This window comes from Dipodomys merriami, unplaced genomic scaffold (assembly GCF_024711535.1).
Source record: "Dipodomys merriami isolate MVZ:Mamm:240054 unplaced genomic scaffold, mDipMer1.0.p SCAF_7, whole genome shotgun sequence".
NCBI lineage: Eukaryota > Metazoa > Chordata > Mammalia > Rodentia > Heteromyidae > Dipodomys > Dipodomys merriami.
In genome coordinates, this window is record NW_027206290.1 from 72,800,148 (window position 1) to 72,821,922 (window position 21,775).

The 21,775-nt window shown below is 51.3% G+C and overlaps 1 protein-coding gene across 24 annotated transcripts in view; it reads left to right on the plus strand.

Moving 5' to 3' along the window:
* Positions 1-21,775, plus strand: part of Epb41l1 (erythrocyte membrane protein band 4.1 like 1) — a 135,741-nt gene that overhangs the window by 96,230 nt on the left and 17,736 nt on the right. For 7 of the 24 annotated variants that reach the window (XM_070007199.1, XM_070007195.1, XM_070007196.1 and 4 more), the window contains 11 exons: positions 702-789; positions 1,290-1,442; positions 3,024-3,121; positions 3,338-3,513; positions 5,960-6,108; positions 7,052-7,087; positions 9,599-9,781; positions 12,637-12,735; positions 16,346-18,277; positions 18,774-18,881; positions 19,928-20,335. In XM_070007199.1, coding sequence (XP_069863300.1) covers positions 702-789; positions 1,290-1,442; positions 3,024-3,121; positions 3,338-3,513; positions 5,960-6,108; positions 7,052-7,087; positions 9,599-9,781; positions 12,637-12,735; positions 16,346-18,277; positions 18,774-18,881; positions 19,928-20,335 — 3,430 coding nt within the window. The remainder of the gene's footprint in view (positions 1-701; positions 790-1,289; positions 1,443-3,023; positions 3,122-3,337; positions 3,514-5,959; positions 6,109-7,051; positions 7,088-9,598; positions 9,782-12,636; positions 12,736-16,345; positions 18,278-18,773; positions 18,882-19,927; positions 20,336-21,775) is intronic. The other 17 variants (XM_070007200.1, XM_070007201.1, XM_070007202.1 and 14 more) reach the window with 10 other exon arrangements.

The following is a 21,775-nucleotide window of genomic DNA, read 5'->3' on the forward strand; positions in this document are numbered from 1 at the left end:
ATCAAAGCACTGGTCTGGGGGCTCAAGATGATCCAGATCTTAATGGATTCCCATCCTAACTCTTCTTTTCAGGAAGGGAATTTGTGCACCTGTTCCTCAGAGAATATTCAGTGGCTGCTGACAATAAATTCTGAGGGCAATGGCTTCTGTGGTTAGTCACCTTTGGGTGATTACAGTGGCGACCATCTTCAACAATGGTTCCTTGGTTATAGAGATGCAGGACATTTAGCTCACTTAACTTGGTGACCATTGAGGCAAAAAATCATGACTCCTAGCCTAGCCCTTGCCTTCTCTGCTTCTAGGAGGAAACAAGATGGGACCTGAGCTGTGCAGAAGACAGGGTTGGGTAGATGGATGCTGGGTCCATCCTGCCCTAAGGGCAAAGGGAAGAGCTTGATGAGACTCTGCCACCTCTCTTCCTGGAATGACAGGCTCTGGTGGTGACCACTCGTAGCCAGCAGGACCAGTCTTTTCCCTTTTTGTCAGTCGTGGGTCCTGAACTCTGGGCCTGGGTGCTGTCCCTCAGCTCTTCAGCTCAAGGCCAGTGCTCTACCACTTGAGCCACACCACCGGCTTTTTATGCTTATGTGGTGCTGAGGAATGGAACCCAAGGCCTCATGCTTGCAAGGCAAGCACTCTACCACTGAGCCACCTTCCCAGTCCCATTGGACCAGTCTTGAGTGATGACATTCTTTTCTCAGGGGCATGACCCCAGGAGAAGCTGAGATCCACTTCCTGGAGAATGCCAAGAAGCTTTCCATGTATGGAGTTGATCTGCACCATGCCAAGGTACTGCTGAGCCCAGCCCCTTCACCACTGGGTGTTGCCCCCCCCCAAAAGAATTATTATGCCCTCTAGAGCGCTTGGGGTACCAGACCTGTGTTACCGCCAGCTCAGAATCCTTTCTGGTCATATTTCTCATTCCTCCAAGTTCATGGCTTTAGTTCCCCTTCATCTTGGCCATTTCCTTGTGTTCCATTTCTTTATGAACCTGTGTATCATCATGAGATGGAGAGCACATGGCCTAGCATTGTGTATCTACCTGCATGTTTGCTGAGTGAATGTATGATTGAATGACAAAGCCAGTGATGGAACAAGCGAGGAGTGAAGGGCTGTGTAGACAAATGAGTGAGGGAAGGAAAGACAGATGACTGTGGGAGAGATTAGTCTTGGGACTCCAGCATGGAGTCTCTCACTAAACTCCTGAGACTCAGGAGAGGGTTTAAGGTGGGTGGCATGGGCCCTGGGCCTGAAGCCCAGGCCTCTCCATTCTCCGGGCTCTTGTGCAGGACTCCGAGGGCATCGACATCATGCTAGGTGTCTGTGCCAATGGCCTGCTCATCTACCGGGACCGGCTGAGGATCAACCGCTTCGCCTGGCCCAAGATCCTGAAGATTTCCTACAAGAGGAGTAACTTCTATATCAAGATTCGACCTGGGGAGGTGAGCTGGCCCTCAGAGCCCTGCTCCCATGGGGTGACCAAAATAGGTAGACCCAACAGAGATTTGGGCTTTTCATATCCAGAGTACATGGACAGAAGAACTGGTTCCTCATGGATCTTTGCATAGAGCACACACACACACACACACACACACACACACACACACACACACAGACACGTGCGCACATGCACGCACATATGTACATGAGGGAAATAGCCATATGCACTCATATTACACAAGTAGTACATGTCTGTGCATGTGTTTGCTTACATGTAGTACTCCAACATGTACACATATTGAGACACAGCCGGGCACATGCTGACAACATAGCATGCATGTACAAACATGTCCACACCTCTTTTTCTTTAAGTACACATCACACCCATCAAAAATCCTTTTGGCTCTCTTGCTGGAGTACCTGGGACCACCTGCCACCAGCAGCTGCCTCCTGTCACCCATGTCACTGGACTCCCTGTCTTTGTTTCCATAATTCAGATCCTGCGAAGCTCCCATTCACCCCATCCACACATCTCCTTGTCTAAGCCTTCTAGGAGTTCTTTAGGTCTTGGGTCGGAGTTCAGGTCCCAGGACCACCTACCTTTTCCACCTCTTCCTTGTTACACTGGCCCATACACACGATGTTCCAGTCTCTCTGGCCTTCTCTGCAATTTTTGAACCAATTAAGTTTCATTCCTGCCCTGAATCTTTAGCATATGATGCTGGTTCCTTCTTCCTCTGTTAGTCAGCTTTCCATTACTGTAACAAAACATCCAAGACAATCAGCTTTGGAGGGTTTTTGTTTCTTTTTTTTTCTTTCTTTTTTTTTTTTTTTCGCCAGTCCTGAGGCTTGAACTCAGGGCCTGGGCACTGTCCCTGAGCTGCTTTTGCTCAAGGCTAACACTCTACCACTTAAGCCACAGCACTACTTCCAGCTTTTTCTGTGTCTATGATACTGAGGAATCGAACCCAGGGCTTCATTCATGCTAGGCAAGCACTCTACCTCTAAGCCACATCCCCAGCTACCTTGGAGGTTTATTTTATCCCTAAAGAGTTCCAGTACATTTGGCCTGTGGTGAGGCAACGCATCCTGGCAGGAGCATGTGGAGGAGCAGAGTGTTCGCCTCATGGCTGGGGTGTAAAAAAGAGGAAAAAAGAGAGGAAGACACCTGTGTCCATACTCACTTCCACAGGTGCATTGCCAGTGACCTAAAACCTCCCACCAGGCCCTGACTCTAATGGATTTCCACCTCCTTCCAGTATACCACTCCGGGGCAAAACCTTCCATGCAGGGACCTTTGGGGGTCATTTGAGATTCAAACTATAGCATGCCCCCATCTGTCAGATCTTAGCTCAAAACTTACCTGTGTAGAGATCAGACCTGATCACCTGAAATCTTCTCTGTTGGTCCCCATGGTGTGTCTGATGTTTATCACTGGGCCTGTCACAGGACCAGGTCTTAATGATTACATACACGTGTCAAAGCCACATGGCTGGGAAGAGGCTGAGAAAGGATGGGCTGGTGGTGAGCGTGGGGCCCAGGCTCTGCCACTCACCCTCCCCCCCCCCTTCTCGGTTTCCCAGTATGAGCAGTTTGAGAGCACCATTGGCTTCAAGCTCCCAAACCACCGGTCAGCCAAGAGACTGTGGAAGGTCTGCATCGAGCACCACACGTTCTTCCGGTGAGCCGACCTGGGCAGGTAATGGGGAAGAGGCAGAGGAGGTGAGAGTTCAGGGGAGCAGAAGGAGTTAGTGGGGACCCCAGGAAAGCTTTGTCTTTCCCCGAGTCTCCTCCTTCCTGGGCTACTTTGAGGTGTTGTTGCTGGTAGGACACTAGGACAAAAGACTCTCTGTGCTGGTCCACCCCCTCCCTCCTCACCTCCATCCCTCCCGTGCAGCCTGGTGTCTCCAGAGCCCCCACCCAAGGGCTTCCTGGTGATGGGCTCCAAGTTCCGGTACAGCGGGAGGACCCAGGCCCAGACCCGCCAGGCCAGCGCCCTCATCGACAGGCCCGCACCTTTCTTCGAGCGCTCCTCCAGCAAGCGGTACACCATGTCCCGCAGCCTAGACGGAGGTAGGGCCCGGGCTGGAGGTGGGGAAGAGGCTTCTCCCAGGGCAGTAGGGGAGCGGGCACCCCAGGTCCTGGCATAATGCGCAGGGACAGCGGTGGACGCATCCCAACTTTATTTGCACCACACGTGGCAGCCCAGAAGTACCACCACCACCCAGGCAGCACTTGGTGGGCAGCTGAGACCCCCTAGGGCCCACTGCCACTGGATGCCACCTGCTGTTGTTGAGACTTCCTGGAGTCATGAGTCCTGTGGGATTCCAAGGTCAGCCACTTAGTGTTCCATCCCCCTGCCTGACAAGCTCAGGGTGCACAGTGGGCGTCGAGTCAGGAGGATGATAGACTGCGGGTGATGCAAAGGTGATGCGCATCTCTCTGTTTCTCCCCTGAAGTCTCCATTCCTAAGCCAGGTGCTGAATGAAACCTAGCAGGTGTTAGCCGAGAGCTGGAGAAGTTTGTCAGGGAAGGGACAGAAGCCTGGTTTCTGAGCCAGGAGGTCAGGCTCTTATCCCAATGGTTGGCCCTTCTTCCTTCTCAGTTTATTCGTGAGTGTGTGTGTGTGTGTGTGTGTGTGTGTGTGTGTGTGTGTGTGTGTGTGTTGGTCATGGGGCTTGTGTGTGTGTGCGTGCGTGTGTGCATGCGTGTGTGTGTTGGTCACAAGGCTTAAACTCATGGCCTGGGTACTGTCCTTGAGTTCTTTTGCTCAAGGCTAGTGTTCTACTTCTTCGAGCCACAGTACCACTTCCATTTTTTTTAGTGGTTAATTGGAGGTAAAAGTCTCAAAGATTTTCTTGCCTTCAAACCTCAATCCTCAGATCTCAGCCTCCTGAGTATGCTAGGATTGATTACAAGTGTGAGCACTTGGCTTCAGTTTATTCTTCTAAGATGAATACAGTGATTTCCTTGCTCACCACCAAGAGAGTATTGTAGGACTCAAATCAAATGTTGTGCCCAATACTTTGCACATTGAGCATCTATGGCTAGCGGGGGGAAATTCTTCTCTAGTTTATTGGGGGTAATCTGTGTTCTGGTTGGTTTAACTCAGTGTTTCCCACCAAGACTCAATTTATAGGCTTAAATTGGGTTACACCCAGAGGCTGGTGCAAAGCTTCTCACTCCACTTTTTCCCATTCAGAAAAGTATTTTGGAATAGCTGTTAGTAAGATAGATGTTATTTATTTATTTATTTATTTATTTTTGTTGGTTGTTGGTCATGGGGCTTGAATTGAGGACCTGGGCATTGTCCCTGAGCTCTTTTGGCTCAAGGCACTTTGAGCTACAGTGCCACTTCCAGTTTTTGAGTTTTTAATTAGAGGCAAGAGTCTCATGGGGACTTTTCTGTCTAGGCTTGCTTTGAACCATGATCCTCAGATCTCAACCTTCTTGAGTAGCTAGGATACAGATATGAGCCACCAGCACTGGCTAGATGTTATTTTTTTTTTCTTTTTGTTGGTTGTGGGGCTTGAAGTCTGCACCTGGGTGCTGTCTCTGAGCTCTTCAGCTCAAGGCAAGTGCTTTACCACTTGAGCCACAGTGCCACTTCTGGTTTTTCTGGTGGTTAATTAGAGATAAGAGTCTCAGACTTTTCCTGCCAGGGCTGGCTTTGAACCATGATCCTCAGATCTCAGCCTCCTAAGTAGCTAAGATTACAGACATGAGCCACCAGTGCCCAGCTAGATTTTTTTTTTTTGAATTCTAATTAGTAAAATATCCAGGCACCTGTAAACGTAGCTTCTCAGAAGGATGAGATCTAAGGATTGCAGTTTAAAGCCACCCAGGCAGGAACATCCATGAATGAGATTCTTATCGCCAATTAACACATACACATACACACAAAGACTGGAAGGGGAGCTGTGGATCAAGTGGTATAGTGCTAGCCTTAAGCACAAAAGCTCAGGGACAGCACCAGGCCCTGAGTTCAAGCCCCAGGACCAGCACAGCACAAAAAGAAAACAAAAGAAAGCATTCACAGTCTGTAGGACCTTAGCTGCCAACAGTAACAATGAACCTTCTTCCACAGTGAGCACAGCCAAAGCAGTGCCATTCATGGGCCAGCATGGATTCTGTGCCACTTTACTGAATGCTTGTCCGTGTTCGCTTGTTTGTCCCTCACCTCCACTTTCTCAAATAGATACTACTTAAGGATGAGGAAATGGAGGCCCAGAGAGACTATGTAACTTGCCCAAGACCACACAGCCAACAATGGTTTTAAGATGGATTTTTTTAACCATGAATTTAAGACCTGAACCCAGTTTCTGGTGTGTAGAAAGCAGGAGGGGGCCCTGGACTAGGAGGCCCCTCTTGCCATTTCCCCCCCCTCATTGGCCATGTAATGGGGTGGTCAGCAGGTTGGGCTATGGAAGAGACGTGGCTGGGTGGCAGCGGGGCAGGCTTCCCGTCACACCTGTGGCAGTGACTCCCACGGTCACCTGGACATCTCTGCCTATTTCAGCAGAGTTCTCCCGCCCAGCCTCGGTCAGTGAGAACCACGACACAGGGCCAGACAGTGACAAACGGGATGAAGATGCTGAGTCTGGAGGGCGGCGGTCGGAGGCAGAAGAAGGAGAGGTCAGAACTCCCACCAAGATCAAGGAGCTAAAGGTAGGAGCCTGGATGGCCCCACCCTCTGCCCAGGGTAGCAGGAGGCTGATGGAGGTCTAGGCTCCCCAACCTGGCCCCACATCCCCAGCTGAGACCATCCAGCCTTGCCCTAGGACACATAGAGATGGGACCTTGCCCTCCGGGTGTTCACCACACCCGGACGTCCTGGGAGGAGTAGGCATACGGCCCCTGCCAGCCCTGTACACTTCCCCCTGCCCAGGGAGGGGGTGGGGGTGTAGGTCTCCTCAAACCTCCTGGTGCTCACTCTTAGTCTGCCTTTAACTATAATCTGGCTCCATATTACCTCCTCTTCCTCCCCTCCAGCATTATCAGGTGTCACTGAGTTGTGTCCCCTTCTGCTGTTGGAATTCAGCGTGCATGCCCCGCCCCCCACAGACATATGCCCATGCGCACTCACCTACCATGTACGTACACACTTCAGGAATGCACAGCCTCAGCCTTGCGTGCATTCATCTCAAACATATACAAAGCACACCTCATGCTTCATGCACACAGACACACAAGTAGCACGTGCACATGTGCCAGGCACGGCTTCTTCTCCATGTAGTTGCTAAGCAGTTTTTCCCCCCATCGTGCAGTTCTGCTGTCGGAGCACAGGCCTCTGAACACACCCCCACTGCAACAAGAAGCATGAAACCTCACACACACACTCAGGCCCTGCCCCACAGAGTGTGGCTCTGCCCACTTTGCCTCAGTCTCCCAGGACTCTTCTTTACCTTTCCCCGGATCCCTGCTTCCTACTCTGCACCTTGAGGCTGCCTCACCTTGCTGTGGGGAGGGGTGGCCAGCAGCTCCCCAGACAGCACTACGTGGAGGAGGGTGCATGCACTAGGCCTTTGCTGGGGCAGCCAGCCGTGGTGTCTCTAGTCTGTTTGCTGTACTGACCCTGCTGGTTCCTTTCCCTCCTCGTATATCCCGCTAGCCGGAGCAGGAAACCACGCCGAGACACAAGCAGGAGGTACTGCATGGCACCTGCCCTTCCCTGCCCAGCCATCCAGGTCCCCTCCCTCACTTGTCAGCATGTCTATCCTGGACTCATGGCCCCAGCACCATCTCTGTCTGCCCTGCCATCTTCCTCCCTGTCATACCCCTCTCCACTCATCCCTTCTCCCCCGCATTGAGCTCATCTTTTCAGACTTCATCATCTCTCAGCCATCTCTCCCTCCCTCTTCACCCCTGCCACCCTCCTGACTGAAACCAAGTATTCTATGCTTGCTTTAAACCTGCTGAGCACCTGACCTGTATCCCTGTGTCCACCCAACTCTTCCAGGTCATTTTGTGCTTCCATTGAACTCCCCTCTTCCATTTCTCCCTCCCCCACTGCACTGTTCAGTCTTTCCTCCATCTCATCAGTATCCGCATGGGAATTGGCATCTCTTGGCAATCAGATTGGTGGGGGCGGGGTGGGGTGAAGGGGGTAGAAGGGAGGAATATCTTCTCTGAGATAAATGTAGCTGCTCTGACTGCAGCTCATCTCCCCGGCAGCTTGGCTGTGGTGCATCAGCTCTGTCGAAACCTTTTCTCCTCCTCTCCCCTCTCTTATTTATTGCTTCCTTCTACTTCTTCCTCCTGACTTCACACACTTCCTTCCCTTTCAGTCGTCATCGTCGTCGTCGTCTTCTTCTTCTTCTTCTTCTTCTTCTTCTTCTTCTTCTTCTTCTTCTTCTTCTTCTTCTTCTTCTTCTTCTTCTTCTTCTTCTTCTTCTTCTTCTTCTTTCTTCTTCTTTTTCTTCGCCAGTCCTGCGGCTTGAACTCAGGGCTTGGGCACTAATCCCTGAGCTTCTTTTGTTCAAGGCTAGCACTCTACCACTTGAGTCACAGCGCCACTCCAGCTTTTTCTGTGTATATGTTACTGAGGAATCAAACCCAGGGCTTCATGCATGCTAGACAAGCAGTCTACCACTGAGCCATAGTCCCAGCCCCCAGTCTTCTATTCTTTATTGGAACCTTAGCCACAAGAGAACAGACTTTATGCCTGGACTGCCCAGGGAGAGGCCCAAGACTGGGTCATAGCCAGAGCCTGGCCTTGATGTCCTGAGATCTGGGTTTCAATACAGTCTGTCACTGACAGAGAGGGTCTCAGGAAAGCCCACTCTGGCTAATGTTGTACCACTTTGAGTCACAGCTCCAATTCTGGTGGCTATTTGGAGATGAGTCTTATGGACTTTGATGCCTGGGCTGGCTTGGAAATGTGATCCTTAGATCTCAGCTTCCTGAGTAGCTGGGATTACAGGTGGGAGCCACCAGTGCCCTGTCTGAAATAGGATCTTTAACCTCAAGGATCCCAGGACCCCTGTGCTCCTTGCTGCCAGCAGGCCAGTTTGGGATCGTCTTGGTTGTGACTCATTAGCCATTGCTGCCCCAAACCCAACTTTGCACAAACTCCATCAGGTGAAGCTTCTCAGATACACCATTCTGCAGGCAGCTCAGCCTCAAGAAGGGGCTGAAGGGAAAGCAGAAGAAGCCTCTGTCTGATCTGAATCTAATAAACTGAAATTCTCCATTTCTTGCCCTTAATAGAGTCCCCAAGAGTCCCCAAACAGCCTTACAGATAAGGTCTTTGGGTGTCAGCCTGTCTGCTCTGTCCCAGAAGCAGGCAGATAAACAGCTTGGAAGGTTCCTATGTCTCAGTCTTTCAGGACCTAGGTAGATCACCGCACTGGCATGAATTCAGCCTTGGCAGCTCAATGTGGAGAGGGGATCATACCTGTGGCTCCAGCCATATCTGGCTTGTTCTTGCACCAGGCTTTAGGATTTGCCCTTCTTCTTCCTACCCTGCAGCATCCTGCTTTTTCTGTCTGTTTCATCCCATCTGTTCTTGGTAGATCAGGAGCTGAAAGGCATCTGGAAGATTCTAGGTGGTAGGGATGGTACTGGCTCACAGCCCTGTGATCAGAGCTGCAGTCTTACCTTGGTCCCCTTTTTCTGGATGACCCTGTCTACACTAAAGACCTCCACAGGGTTTGGGCAGCTGCATATGTTGGGCTTGGAGGGGCCTAGATTACATGCCCTGCTAAGTACAGTGTTCCAGGGCTCCACCAAAGGTAAGAACCAGCGTCCAGGAGGAACCTGGGAGGAAAGCACAGCCCCGAGAATGCACCAGGGAGTTCTCACTCTGGCAGATGCTGTCTGCTGTGTCTTGGTTGTCACCAGAGAAAAGTCATCTCCGTGCCTGACTCTTGCTGGGCTTGCCGCACCCAGACCTACTGGGTTTCAATTGAGTTGGGTGTTCAGAGATTAGGGAGCCAGGCAGGGGGAAAGAGAAGGTGACTTTTCCTGTTTGTCATTTCAAGAACCTTGGGCCCCAGTTGGGCTCCTTGGCCTACTGGGTCCCTGAGACACACAGAGCAAGCCAGGTTGGGGGTGGGGAATCGTATCACCATGGCAACTGCTGCCATCATCCCTGCACCCTGCCTTGCCCGCTCAGAGCCGTTTCCCTAACACAACTTCCTTCTCCACCCATCCCTAGTTCTTGGACAAGCCAGAGGATGTCCTGCTGAAGCACCAGGCTAGCATCAATGAGCTCAAGAGGACCCTGAAGGAGCCCAACAGTAAACTGATCCACCGGGATCGCGATTGGGAGCGGGAGCGCAGGCTGCCCTCCTCGCCTGCCTCTCCCTCCCCCAAAGGCACCCCTGAGAAAGCCAATGAGGTAGGTCTCTCACCCTGAAGCCCTCAATCCGGGCCTTGGGTAAAGAGGCATGGGGGTGGGGAGTTGCAATGTACTGACTTAATGACCTTCTCCATCAATACCTGTGTGTGGAGCTGGGGGGCGGAGGGGAGGAGAAAAATCCACTAACTCTTGGAATCCTGGGACCCATAAGACACTCCGTTCCACCAGCTAGAGTATTGTGGGAAGAAGTGCTTGCTAGAAATCCAGCAAGGCCCTCTCTGCTGAATCAGAGATTTGGTGGTGGAGCCCTAGGGCAGTATGCAAACAAAAGTCCTAGGTGGTTCTCTTATACACTCTCCTTTGAGAATCCTGGCAGCCTGATCCAGCATTTAGGCCTGACAGCTGAGGGTGAAGATGTGCTGGGGGTGTTGTTTCTCCTGGAAGGATCCTTGGGACACACCAGAAGAGACAGAGACCCCCCCCCCCCACATACACCAGACCTCCTCCAGAGGTTTCCACAAAGGACCCACACAGCCTCCCTTGCACATGGAAAAAGAGGGGTGTTTTCTTAATTGACAAAGAGAAGGTGATAGAATTGGGGGAATTCTTCTATTTACAATTCCAACCCATTCTTTTTAGCATTTGCTAAATCTTTGGCACTATTTATCCCAGTTTGTACCTAAGTATTTTCTCTCTAGGGCCACCGTTCATGGGCTGCAAACTTGATTGTGGTCTAGACTTAAGGCTGCCTGGGTTTGAATCGTGGCTCTGCTGCCTGCCAGCTGGATGGCTCTGGGCTTGTTACTTAATTTCTCTGAGGCCCCATTAGGTGGAGATATTCGTGAGGATTAGATGCGAATGCACGAAAAGGGACCAGCACAGTGCCGCGGTGTCGGATAGGAGTTACTTATTGTTTCATGTTGAGAGTCTTGGGACTCTTTTGTATAGAAGGTTAACTTCAAATCAAAGCTGGAAAGGATCCCTGGAACGCTCTCGGTTCAAGGTCTTCCTTTTATAGATAGGAGCTCTGAGACCTGGAAAGAAGGATGATTCTGCTTCCTAGCTCACAGAAGCAGGGTCCATAGCTGCTTTTCTTGTATTTGCCATTAAACTCCAGTTGCCCTGGAGCAAGAGAAAATGATGTGAAAACAAGGTATAGAGTCAATTGTGTATGTGCTTTCCTCTAATGCTTTGAAAACTGGTGATACCGCCATGATCTAATTTACTGAGTATTTGATTGAATCAGCACTAGCCACTGTCTGAGCTGGCCAGATAGCAGAGAGCTTTGCTCAGTGAGGCATAAGCTCAGACAGAACCTTTTGGATTCCCAGGCTGCCAATTCACAAAATTAGGGATGCTTAAAGGGGGCTTTTGTGGCAAGTGCTATGGAAGGTGGGGGCGGGGATGGGGTGGGGAACAAACCTTTGCATCTAAGGGATTCTGTGTTCCCCAGTGTAACCAAGATCCTGGACTAGGTCTCAGAGCCTGCTTTAGTGGTTTCACTAATTGCAGTCCTCCATCCCTGCCTCCTCCCTAGAGAGAGACTTGCCCAGATGGGGCTGGAATCCATCCTGAAGGGGGCCTGGCTGAGGGTGAGATGGGATGCAGAAGCTAAGGAAAGAGTCAGAAGAGAAGGTTGGGTGCTGATGAGCTGAGCTGGGGTTGGAGCTCTGGAGCTTCAGAGCAGCCTGATTTATGGATGTGCCCCACCTGCTGGTGAGATCTAGCACTGCTAGAGGATGGGTCTCACAAAAGGTAATCCCGTCCAGCACCACCTTACCTTCTTGGCTGCAAGAGCTATAATCTCCAGTACTAAAAAGAATTACAGTCCAGGAGCCCATCTTGGAACTGGCTTATTGCCTACCCCCTGCAATTTAGGGAACTCTTGAAAATTTGGAAGCCCAAGGCAAAGACTGGTCCCTAGGGTGAGTGGCATCACCTCTCTGAGCCCCATTGCCAAGTCCACCTGAAGGAGGACCAAAACTACCTTCCATAAGGAGATTCTGGGCCACATTGACTGAAATAGTGCAGACCATATCTGTCCACTGGGATGTTCTGGAAGGTCACAGGGTCTTAGCTGATGGCAACTAGAATCCCTGATCTGAGGCTGGGCTCTGTGGGGCCCTGCAGGGACATATTACCCAGCATTCCTAAGAACTGCCTCAGATTTTGAGCCCCCCGTCTAGGCAAAGAGGAGAAGCAAGTGGAACCTGAGCCATTCCCGTTTGCAAAACCCAGGCTTTAGTTTCACTTTTAAAAAGGGATGTGGAGTCAGTTGCCTGTCTCTCAAAAGGTAATTTACAGGCTCATACCTGTAATCCTAGCTACTTAGGAGGCTGAGCTCAGAGGATTATGGTTCAAAACCATCCAGGACAGGAACATCCATGAGACTCTTTTTGTTTGTTTGTTTTGTTTTTGGTCGGTCGTGGGGCTTGAACTCTGGGCCCTGGGCACTGTCCTTCAGTTCTTCAGCTCAAATCATGAGACTCTTGTCTACAATTAACCATCAAAAAGGCAGCAGTAGAGCTGTGGTTCAAGTGGTAGAGCACTAGCTTTGAGCTAAAAAAAAAAAATCTCAGGGATGAATTCAAGCCCCAAGACTTGTATAAAAACAAAAAAAGGGGGGGAATCATGATCCCAATTACAGGACAAAGTCAGTGACTCTGGGCCTCCTTCCTTCAATGGCTCGGAAGGTCGTCCCTCTCTACCTCCCACACAGAGTGGCTCCTCCAGACTGAATTTGTGATTCCGAAGGATGGGGGACTTCCTGTACTGGGCTGTTTTCACTCTGTGTGTCTCTCCTGCTCTCTCCCTCTCTTCCTGTCTCTCTGTCACTCCTTTGCTTCTTCCCTCCCTCTCTCTATTTTCCTCTGGCCTTGGGCCTACCCCTGCAGTCCCAGAGGACCCAGGACACCTCTCAGCAGGACTTGGTACCTGGAACAGCCCCAAGCGTGGAAGTGTTCACTCAGAAAAGCCTCGCAGCGTCACCTGAGGTTACTGCCTTTCCCTTCCCCGGTCCCTGCCTCCTGGGGCCACCCACCCATGCCAGTCTACCTTCCAGGGTCTTAAGAAAACCCATCCTCTGGGGTGAGGGTCTGGACCCCACTCTGCCATGCAGAAGGCAGAGATAGGTGGCTATGCTATCCCATGCTATGACCAGCAAGCCGAGGGATCCATAAAGGGCCAGCCCTCCTCATTCATTGTTTCTCAGAGAGGACAGGACTGAAACCATCTTGGAAAGACCAAACAGCTGAATATCTAGCTTTAAAGGAGAGGAGATATGCTATCTCAGAGGACCCTGGTACAGGCTCTGATCTCGAAGCTTAGGGCTAGAGGTCATGTCTCCTTAGTCTTCTCTTTGTTCAGAAGCCCAGGTAGGGTCTATCAGTGGCTAGTTAGGGCATGACATCCCATCTATCCCCTGCCTCCAATTCTTTAAACTCCTCTAGGGCATGGGTCTGTCTGAGTCTCCAGGAGATGAAAATGGGTCTCCTGGTAGATGATCATGGAAGTCTTTCTCCAGGAGAATTCTTGGGCTGCAGTGAGCTCAAGCACACAAACATTCTGAACAAGGAAGGCATCACTTCTGTTCCCAGGGCTCTGGGGATTTCCTGTGGTTCTGTGTGAGTGCTGGGTGTGGAATCCAGGCCCTGCCAGCAGGGGCCATATCCTGCCCTGCTGGGCTTTCAGACGACCTCTTCTGTTGGCATAAAGAAAGATTCTATAGCTCTCGTTCAATGTACTGAAACTTTAGGAAAAGTCATGATTGAAGCTCCAGATGTGATGAAACATAAACTGGAATTCCACATGGATTTCTTCTCCATATAAAATAAAAATGATAAGCATTCTCTCTTGAGGGAAGGAGGATTGGAGTCAACAGCATCCTAAGTGCAAAGGTCAGGGACAGTGATTTCTTGGAGTCTACAGATGCTTCTAGAACCAAGGATGTGTCCCTGTCGGGGGCGAAGTTCCCAGTGGGCACCCTTCATCATCCTCCACAGAGGGACTCTTTCTAACCTTGACATCAGCCCATCGTCTCCTCCCCAGTTAGCCAGAGTTGTGTTCATTTCAATCTGCCCATCCAAATCGGCAGCCTGAGGACATCCTGCTGCCCTCTGGTGCCCATCGGCCTGCTCTGCAATCTGCCAAAGACTTCCTAAGCAGGTTGAATACCTCCCCTTCCCTAGACGTCCCTACTGCAGCTTCTCCCATGAAGTGGTGTCTAGAAGGCCTCATGTTCCAGACCTCCTCCTCCTCCTCCTCCCGTAAAGGATAAGGCCCAAGCTTCAGGTAGGGCCTGAACAGCTCCGGGTCAGTAAAAACAATCCCTCTGGAGACTTTTGTCTGTGTCTTGTGTGGGAGCAGAACCAGCCTCTCTGTTCCCAGTTCTGTGGCTGGAGTGCCTGCAGTGCCCCCAGCACATGGCAGGGGGAGCTCTAAGCAAAGTCATGAAGGTGAAAGGGCTCAGGAATGAGATTGGCTGAGCACTCGCATCATCTAGGGCTGCCTTGTTTGGTGATTGGGCCAGGCATGTCTCTCCTCGTACACTGATGATAGCAAAGTTTTCACTTTTCCCTCTAGTTTTTCCGCCCCCCCCCACCACCACCTCAGGATCCAACAAACCTACTTTTGCTGGTTAGAAGCAGAACCCATACTTTGTTCCCTCACTGCTCACTCTGTCGTCTTATGCAAGTCCCCTCCCACCCTGAGAGCCTCAGTCTCCCCTTCTGAAATAAAAATAATGATGCCTGCTTTATACTGCCAGTCTGATCACATTTCCTAGCACAGACAAAGGGCTAACCTTGCTTGGCATCTGTAACCAGCTCTTACCACATGTGTCTCTTCTGCCTTCAGAAAGAAAGTTTCTTTCCATTCCTCACCAACTCCTCCCTCACACTATGCACAATTGCTCATCTAGACTGGTTGCTAGTTTGAGTTGGGGCAGGAATGTTCCAAAAGGGGAACATTCTAGAAGAGGTCAACATCTCTGGCCTCCCTTGCCAGGCTGATAATGTGCGTACAAGCTGAAATGGGAGCAGCTATAGGAACCTGCTTCCCAAAGAGATGAGGTCTGGCTTTGGTCCTGAAGCCCCAATGACCTGAAAGAACATCTCAGAAACCTAGGACAGCTTGTCTGGGCCTCCATCTTCCTTTTATCTCTTTTCTCTTGGCAGAATTCTCTTAATGAGATCTGACTCCTTGGTCATGGTAGAGACATAATTTGCTAAAGTGGAGTCAAGGAAAAGGGTTTGCAGTGTTCCCTTGATCCTTCAAACTCCTTCAGATCTTGTGGGCTGGACAGATTCCTCACCATGCCATAACCTGCACAAGAGCCCAAGGTCATACAAACCCTCTTTTATTCCTGGGAGCAGTTTCTGACAAGTAATATCTGGAGAGGTCCTGGTAGGAGTGAGAAGAATGTACTTTCCCAAACTTAGAATCTGGGGCTGGTTCTCGACACATATGGTTTGTTTGCCTTTGCTGCAGGCTTCTGGGACCTCAGGGGAGAATCTTTCCTTCCCTAGGCCTACATATAGAAATTAGTTTCCTTGTTAGGGCAGCCCAGGCTTCCAGCTTCCCCAGGGTGGCCCAGTGATGGAGTTATACATGAGATGGACTCTCATTAAAGTTGTGTGGGAAGAAAATATGATGTCACCCCCAAGATTATATTCCCGTCATTCCCCCTCTTTGAAGAGCTCTTGGGTGTGCGAGGTAGAAACCATTCTGTAGACAGGCCACATTCTGGTCCTTTGGTGCTGTGGTGATGATTTTTTCCTTTATGATTGTGTTCTGGTCCATCCTCTGTTACCTTGTCTGAGGATTTTGTTAGAATTCTCCAAGGACGGGTCTCGATATTTGTTTCTTTGGGATTGAACCCCAGAGTGTTTAAGCATTGATGGTTATGAATCTGGCCATTTGGCATCTTTGCTACGAATCTGTTTTGGAGGAAGGTCACATTTCAGGCTGTGGCATGTGGAACTCAATCCAGTGTGTCCCCTCAGCTTCTCTCAGATGCAGTTGGTACCTGTGTTCCAAGCTTCTGATCTCAGTCAGTAAAGATCTCAAGCATCCAAAAAAAAAAAAAAAAAAAAACAGGCATTCTTTTCCTGACTCTTACTATCAACCAACAATAGCCAAGTCACTGACCTGCTCTATGTCTCAGTTTTCCCATCTAGTACAATGACAAGATTATACCAGACATCTTCATAGTTCTCTCAGCTCTAACGGTCAGTGACCCCTTGTGATGCAAGTACTTTTGACAGTGACAATTTCATTTGTTTTAGGAGAGGATGAGTCCTGGCCCCTCTATGGATTTGTTTCCTCACTGTTAACATGGGGAGGACTCCCCTTTTATCCGAGTTGGGGGCACTGGTTGAGGAGGGCTGGTCAATACTTTATTGGGGCCTCAATGGGAAAACAAACAAACAAACACAGCCATGATGAGGATGACTCCTCATTCCTTCCCCTGACCATTTCTGGGTCATGTGGTCCCAGGATCCATTTCAGAGGTAGATTGGTTCCTGTCTTACAGAGGGAAAAGTGACCTGCCCCTCTGGTGCCTGCTCTTCCATGTTAACTCTTCTTGCTCCAATTGAAATGCAGGGTTCGGAGCATTGGGTATTTATAGAAAGAGAGTACGCTAGACCCGAAGACCTGGGTCTTCTAACACTGGCCACCACACATCTGGAAGAAAGGGAGGCTGGCCTTGGCATTCTTGCTGATGGCAGACTCTCCAAGGTAGACGTTCTGGTGGACAAGTTCAAAGTTGAAGTGGCCACAGAAGAAATGGTAGGAGTCAGAAGAGCCAGCACCCAGCAGAAAGGCAGGATAATTGCAAGTCCAGAAGACTTTGCATCAGCGTGGGAGGAAGGCCCCTGGATCAGGGGAGACTCCGCAGGGTCTGCCCGGGCTGCAGGCTGTGTGTCATCAGACAAGGGCTCTGAGCTTAGGGCAGGCGTCGGTGAGGCAGAGGTCAGCAACTACCCTGTCTCAGATGGTCAGCTAGAGGGCCAGATGGAGCTGAGGAAGGGACTGAGGACAGATGGAAGGCGCACAGCTGCAGAAGCCATGCGAGCAGAAGTGGACATTCCTTCTCCCGCCTCTGACACGGGAGGACTCCAGTCCTTTCTATTGGACCCAGCTCATGCAGAAGCCAGAGCTGACTCAAGTGACGAGACGGATACCTCCTGTGCAGAGAGGAGCTTCTATCTAAACTATGGAGAGAAAGACTCTGGAGACCAAGGCCTCCCTCCACCCCCAGAGGATAGAGACCTGGATGGCCTTCCTGGCGGCAAGAGCAGCCTGGAGCTGTTGGGAGAGCTCTCGGAGACTTGGGAGCTCAATTCCTTGGTCCTGAGGGACTCCGTCACAGCTTCGGGCAGGAACAAGGATGCTGCCTGCTCAGCTCCCCCAGACCAAGAGGCCAGGCTCCCCAGGAGCCAGGGAAGCTCTGATGACCAGCAGGGACCTTCTCCAGGACAGCTGCTTGCTGAGGACAGGGAGGAAGGGCAGCAGGGGATAGAAGGAGGGTGTACTCACCCCCCCACCAGTGTGTCTGGAAAGGAAGAGGCCCCTGTGAGGGGAGCTTTGATGGGACAGGAAGAAGAAAATCCCGCCACGAGACGGAACAAGCACTCCCCTAACAGAGGAGGGGTGGTGCGTCTGGACCCCCAGGCCTGCGCTCTTCTGCACACCATCCCTTCCCATGTTAGAAGGCCCGCCAGACCAGACAGAGGCAACTTCCTGTCCAGAGACCCGGGAGTGGTTCCCACAGAAACCAGAGAACTTGCGACTGGGGACCGACAGGCCTCAGAGGTTCATCACATGGAGCTGATCATCCCGCTCCCAGCTTCCCCGGATCATACTGAGGCTCTGGAGGAAGTTTCTCCACGCCCAGGCCCTGCTGGGCCACAACCGAGGGATCCCTTTGGAGAGCAGTTCCCTGTATTTCTCAAACCTGTCCATCTTCCTAAAGAGAGTTCAGAGTCCAAGGACCAGGTTGGGTTAATGGTGTCTCCTGACACAAAAGGGGAGCGCAGGGCACCGCCAGTTGTCAGCAAAAAGCCTCGGATTGTCTCTGAAGAAGCTGAGGGAGTTGTACCCCTAGGGTTGATGTTCCCTTTGGGGAAGCAAAAAGAAATGACTCCGCTCCAGGCTGAGGATCAGGTGGGGTCCCTGGAAGATATTAGCAAGACTTCAGTGGCCAACAAGATTCGGATATTTGAGACGCACGGAGCCGAACCTCACCGAGCCGGTCAGGGTGAAACAAGGGCCCTTCCAAATGAGCTGACTTTGGAGGCCTCCATGGGACAGGTAGAGCTCCAGCGGAACAAGCTTCTAGACCTGGGGTTTGTCCAACTCCAGCCCCCAGGTGACTCCGCCAGCCCCAAAGACATGCATTCCTCTGCCATGCCTCTGGCTCCCCGGCCCTTCTGGGAGGGTATTTCCGCTTCATCCCACCAGGAAAGATGCTCAGAGCTGGAGCTTGTGTCTCCCGATTCAGGCTGTGAAACCACGTTGGAGGAAGCTACTGGGGTAACTGGCTCCCACAGCGACCCCCCCACCCAGGGGTCTGGCCGCATGTTGCGTAGCTCTTTAGAAGCATGCTCAGCGATGCCCTCATCATTCTCGCAATCCAAGGCTGCTGTCCATCCCTGTGAGGTCTCTTCCCCCCGATGGTGCCCAAGAATAGCCCAGACCGAAGGATGGGCTCATCTGCTCAGCCCGTATTAGCTTGGCCACAAAGATCCTCGGCTTTTGGTGTGACCCCATGCCCAGAGGTTCACCCAAGTCCCATAGACAAGGCGCCATCACCACCAGCAGATTACCTATTTGCTTTGCCTTGCTGTCCCCACTTGCTAGATCCCTTCCTGTCTTGCTTGGCTTATCCAGTGATCTTTCTTCATCCTTTCCCATCCCGGGTTTCCTGCCTTGTAGAAGTTGACAGTCCAGAAGTTTCCATCCTCCACTCTGGTTTCCCTCTCAGGTTTCTCTCTACTTCTTTAAGACTAACTTGTCTTCTCTAATCTAGAACAAATCCGGAGATGCAGTCAGGGAAGAGAAGCACGTGACCAGCTTAGCAGCGAACGCCCCTGGGAAGGGGGGGCGCCTGAGATTCGCCAGCCCCCCGGGTCCTCAGGTCTCTGCAGCTCCTTTATTCCCTGACCCCGATGACCTGGATCATGTTCACCTGGCCAGGATGCATCGCTCTTTAGATTCCCACTTGCTCTAGCAGCAACTCCCTGTGGCTGCTCAACTCTGGCTTGTCTGGAATGTATTCCTCACACTTCTGGTTCCTTCCTCCAGAATCCCGCTACACAGAGGCCCAAGGCCATTTAGCAAGTGAATCTCTAAGCACACTGAACCTCCACAACCTGAAGCTGAATTCTTTAAAAATAATATGTTGTGTTAGATTGGTCTTTATTTAAAAAAAAAAAAAAGTAATGTCACAAACCAGCTGAAAGTGTGTGTGGTGTTTAATCCCTGACAGGCCAGTTGAGAGGTTTGTAAGTCAGCAAGAGCACTGTTGTCAATTACACTGATCAGGACCTCCCTCCTGGGAGCCCCCCAGCTCCCGGAGAACCGGGGCCTGAGGGCCTGACCTCTTAGGCTTTTCTCTCAGGATAATGCCCGCCCCTCCCACAGAGACTCAGTGAAATTGACAGGCTGTGCTGGCTTCCTGTGTGTTCCTCAAAGCTCTTGGCTCTAGCCTCTCTGCCTCCTCCCCTGGGTTTCCCTCAATCCCCAGCCTCTTTCCATAGTTTGTCTCTAGACGCCACCTGCACGGATGGGCCTGGGGTCCAGGCTTCCATCCCTGCCTTTCGCATAATACCGCTTCTGATGGGCTCCGGGATCCAGGCCTTGGATGGGGGCCTCCTGTCCAGGATTTGCCAGCAGGATGTTTTGCTTTGTACTTGCTTTTGGCCATCAGCGTGAGACCCTCCAAAGGAGCAGCCTCAACCTTGAGAATCTTTTTTTTTTTTTTAATTTCATTTGAACCTTGTTATAATTTCAAAGAACCTTACCTGGGGTTGTTTTTCATTTCCTGACCTGCGCTTCCATTCAGGGGACATCAACACAGCCCCAAGATTTCTGACATTTACCATCTTTATCTCTCTCTCTCTCTTGCTCTTTCTTCCCCCACCCCCCCTGCATCCCCATTCCCCTGATTTTATCTGGCCATAGAGAGCGGGGCTGAGGGAGGGCTCAGAGGAGAAAGCCAAACCGCCACGTCCTCGGGCCCCAGAGAGTGACACTGGAGATGAGGACCAGGACCAGGAGAGGGACCCCGTGTTCCTGAAGGATAACCATCTGACCATTGAGCGCAAGTGCTCCAGCATCACGGTCAGCTCTGCATCCAGCCTGGAGGCTGAGGTGGACTTCACAGTTATTGGCGACTACCACGGCAGCGCCTTCGAAGACTTCTCCCGCAGCCTGCCCGAGCTGGACCGCGACAAAAGCGACTCCGAAACCGAGGGACTGGTGTTCTCGCGGGATCTTAAGGGGCCCTCAAGCCAAGATGAGGAGTCTGGGGGCATCGAGGACAGCCCAGATCGAGGGGCCTCTTCCACCCCTGAAATGCCCCAGTTTGAGGTATAGTGGAGCGTTGTGGAGACTCGGCCTACCCAAGCACTGCATGCTCAGAGGGCCCTGGGCCATGTGGGGGAAGACACAGCAGCCGGCTGCAGCCTGCACCCTGTGTCATGTTGCATGACTGCCCGTCTGTAGAACAGCATGGTTCTAGGTCCGCATGTTTGCTCTGTCTCAGTTTCCCCCCTAACACTAGATCCTGCTGTTTTAACCCTGGGACCCCATCGCTTGCTGAGGTCAGGTGATGATAGAAGTATGATCTTTCTCAACTCCTTGTCTCCTTGCCTGTGTTGCCTAGCACGTGCTGATAGCATGTATCTGTGGACTTCCAGGGCTCCCACAGTCTCATCTGCAACTCAAATGTTTTCTGTGGTCCTGGAGCTTGAACTTAGGGCCTGGGTGCTGTCCCTGAGCTTTTTTTGCTCAAGGCTAGCATTCTACCACTTTGAGTCACAACACCATTTCTGGTTTTCTGGTGGTTAATTAGAGATAAAATTCTCCTGGACTTTCCTGCCTGGACTGGCTTTGAACTGAGATCCTCAGACCTTAGCCTCCTGAATAACTTGGATTACAGGTGTGAGCCACTGGTGCCCAACTTCAAATCTTTTTGTTTTGTTTTGTTTTTTGATCCAAGCTCAGTCTCTTCTCCCTGGGGTCTGGACTCCCTGGGGGAAGGAACAATCCATGAGGTTCTGGGGTCTCAAGCTGGTTGTGGAAACTCCTGGTGAACAAGAAATATAGACATTAAGGAGTACGTGGGGAGAAACTCTGGGCCTCTGCTTTGTGGCCTTACCTGTAGACCAGGCCACATTCTGCCTTTGCCTCTCACCTTTTGTGACCCACAGTGTGACAGACCAGTTTGTCTGTGCTGGGCTCTCACTGCATGCTGTTTCCTCTGTGCCTTACAAACTTACCGTGATGGTCCAGAGCAGAGCTCAGATAGCTACACCCCTACAGGCTATGCCCTTACAAGCACTCTCCTGGCTACCCTGGGTATTCGTTTTGGCCCTGCGCACCCTGGCCTGCTTTGATAGCTCCACTCCAGCATCAGCCAGGGCAGCAGCTGCAAAGTCTGCTCACACACACACCCCCATACACACCCACCATGTGGCAGCCCCTCCAAACCCAGCACATACTTAGCACCACGAGATGATTAAGTGAATGGCTAGATTTTGGGGTTCCAGCCATCTACAAGAGACACACCCCTCCCCTCGTGCCTTCTCCCCTGCCCTCTCCCCCTCAACTAGATGACAAGCTTGTACTATTCAGTTCACATATATGACAGTGGGGCAGCCATGAGCTAGGCCTCATGGAGAAACTGATCATGTAGCTTTAGCCTGCTAGAGCAGAGGTTGTTGGAAACTAATGGCCTCTGCTCCATCTGGCCAGCAGACATTTTCTTTGACTTAAAAAAAAAATCATGACACTGAATATAAGATCTGA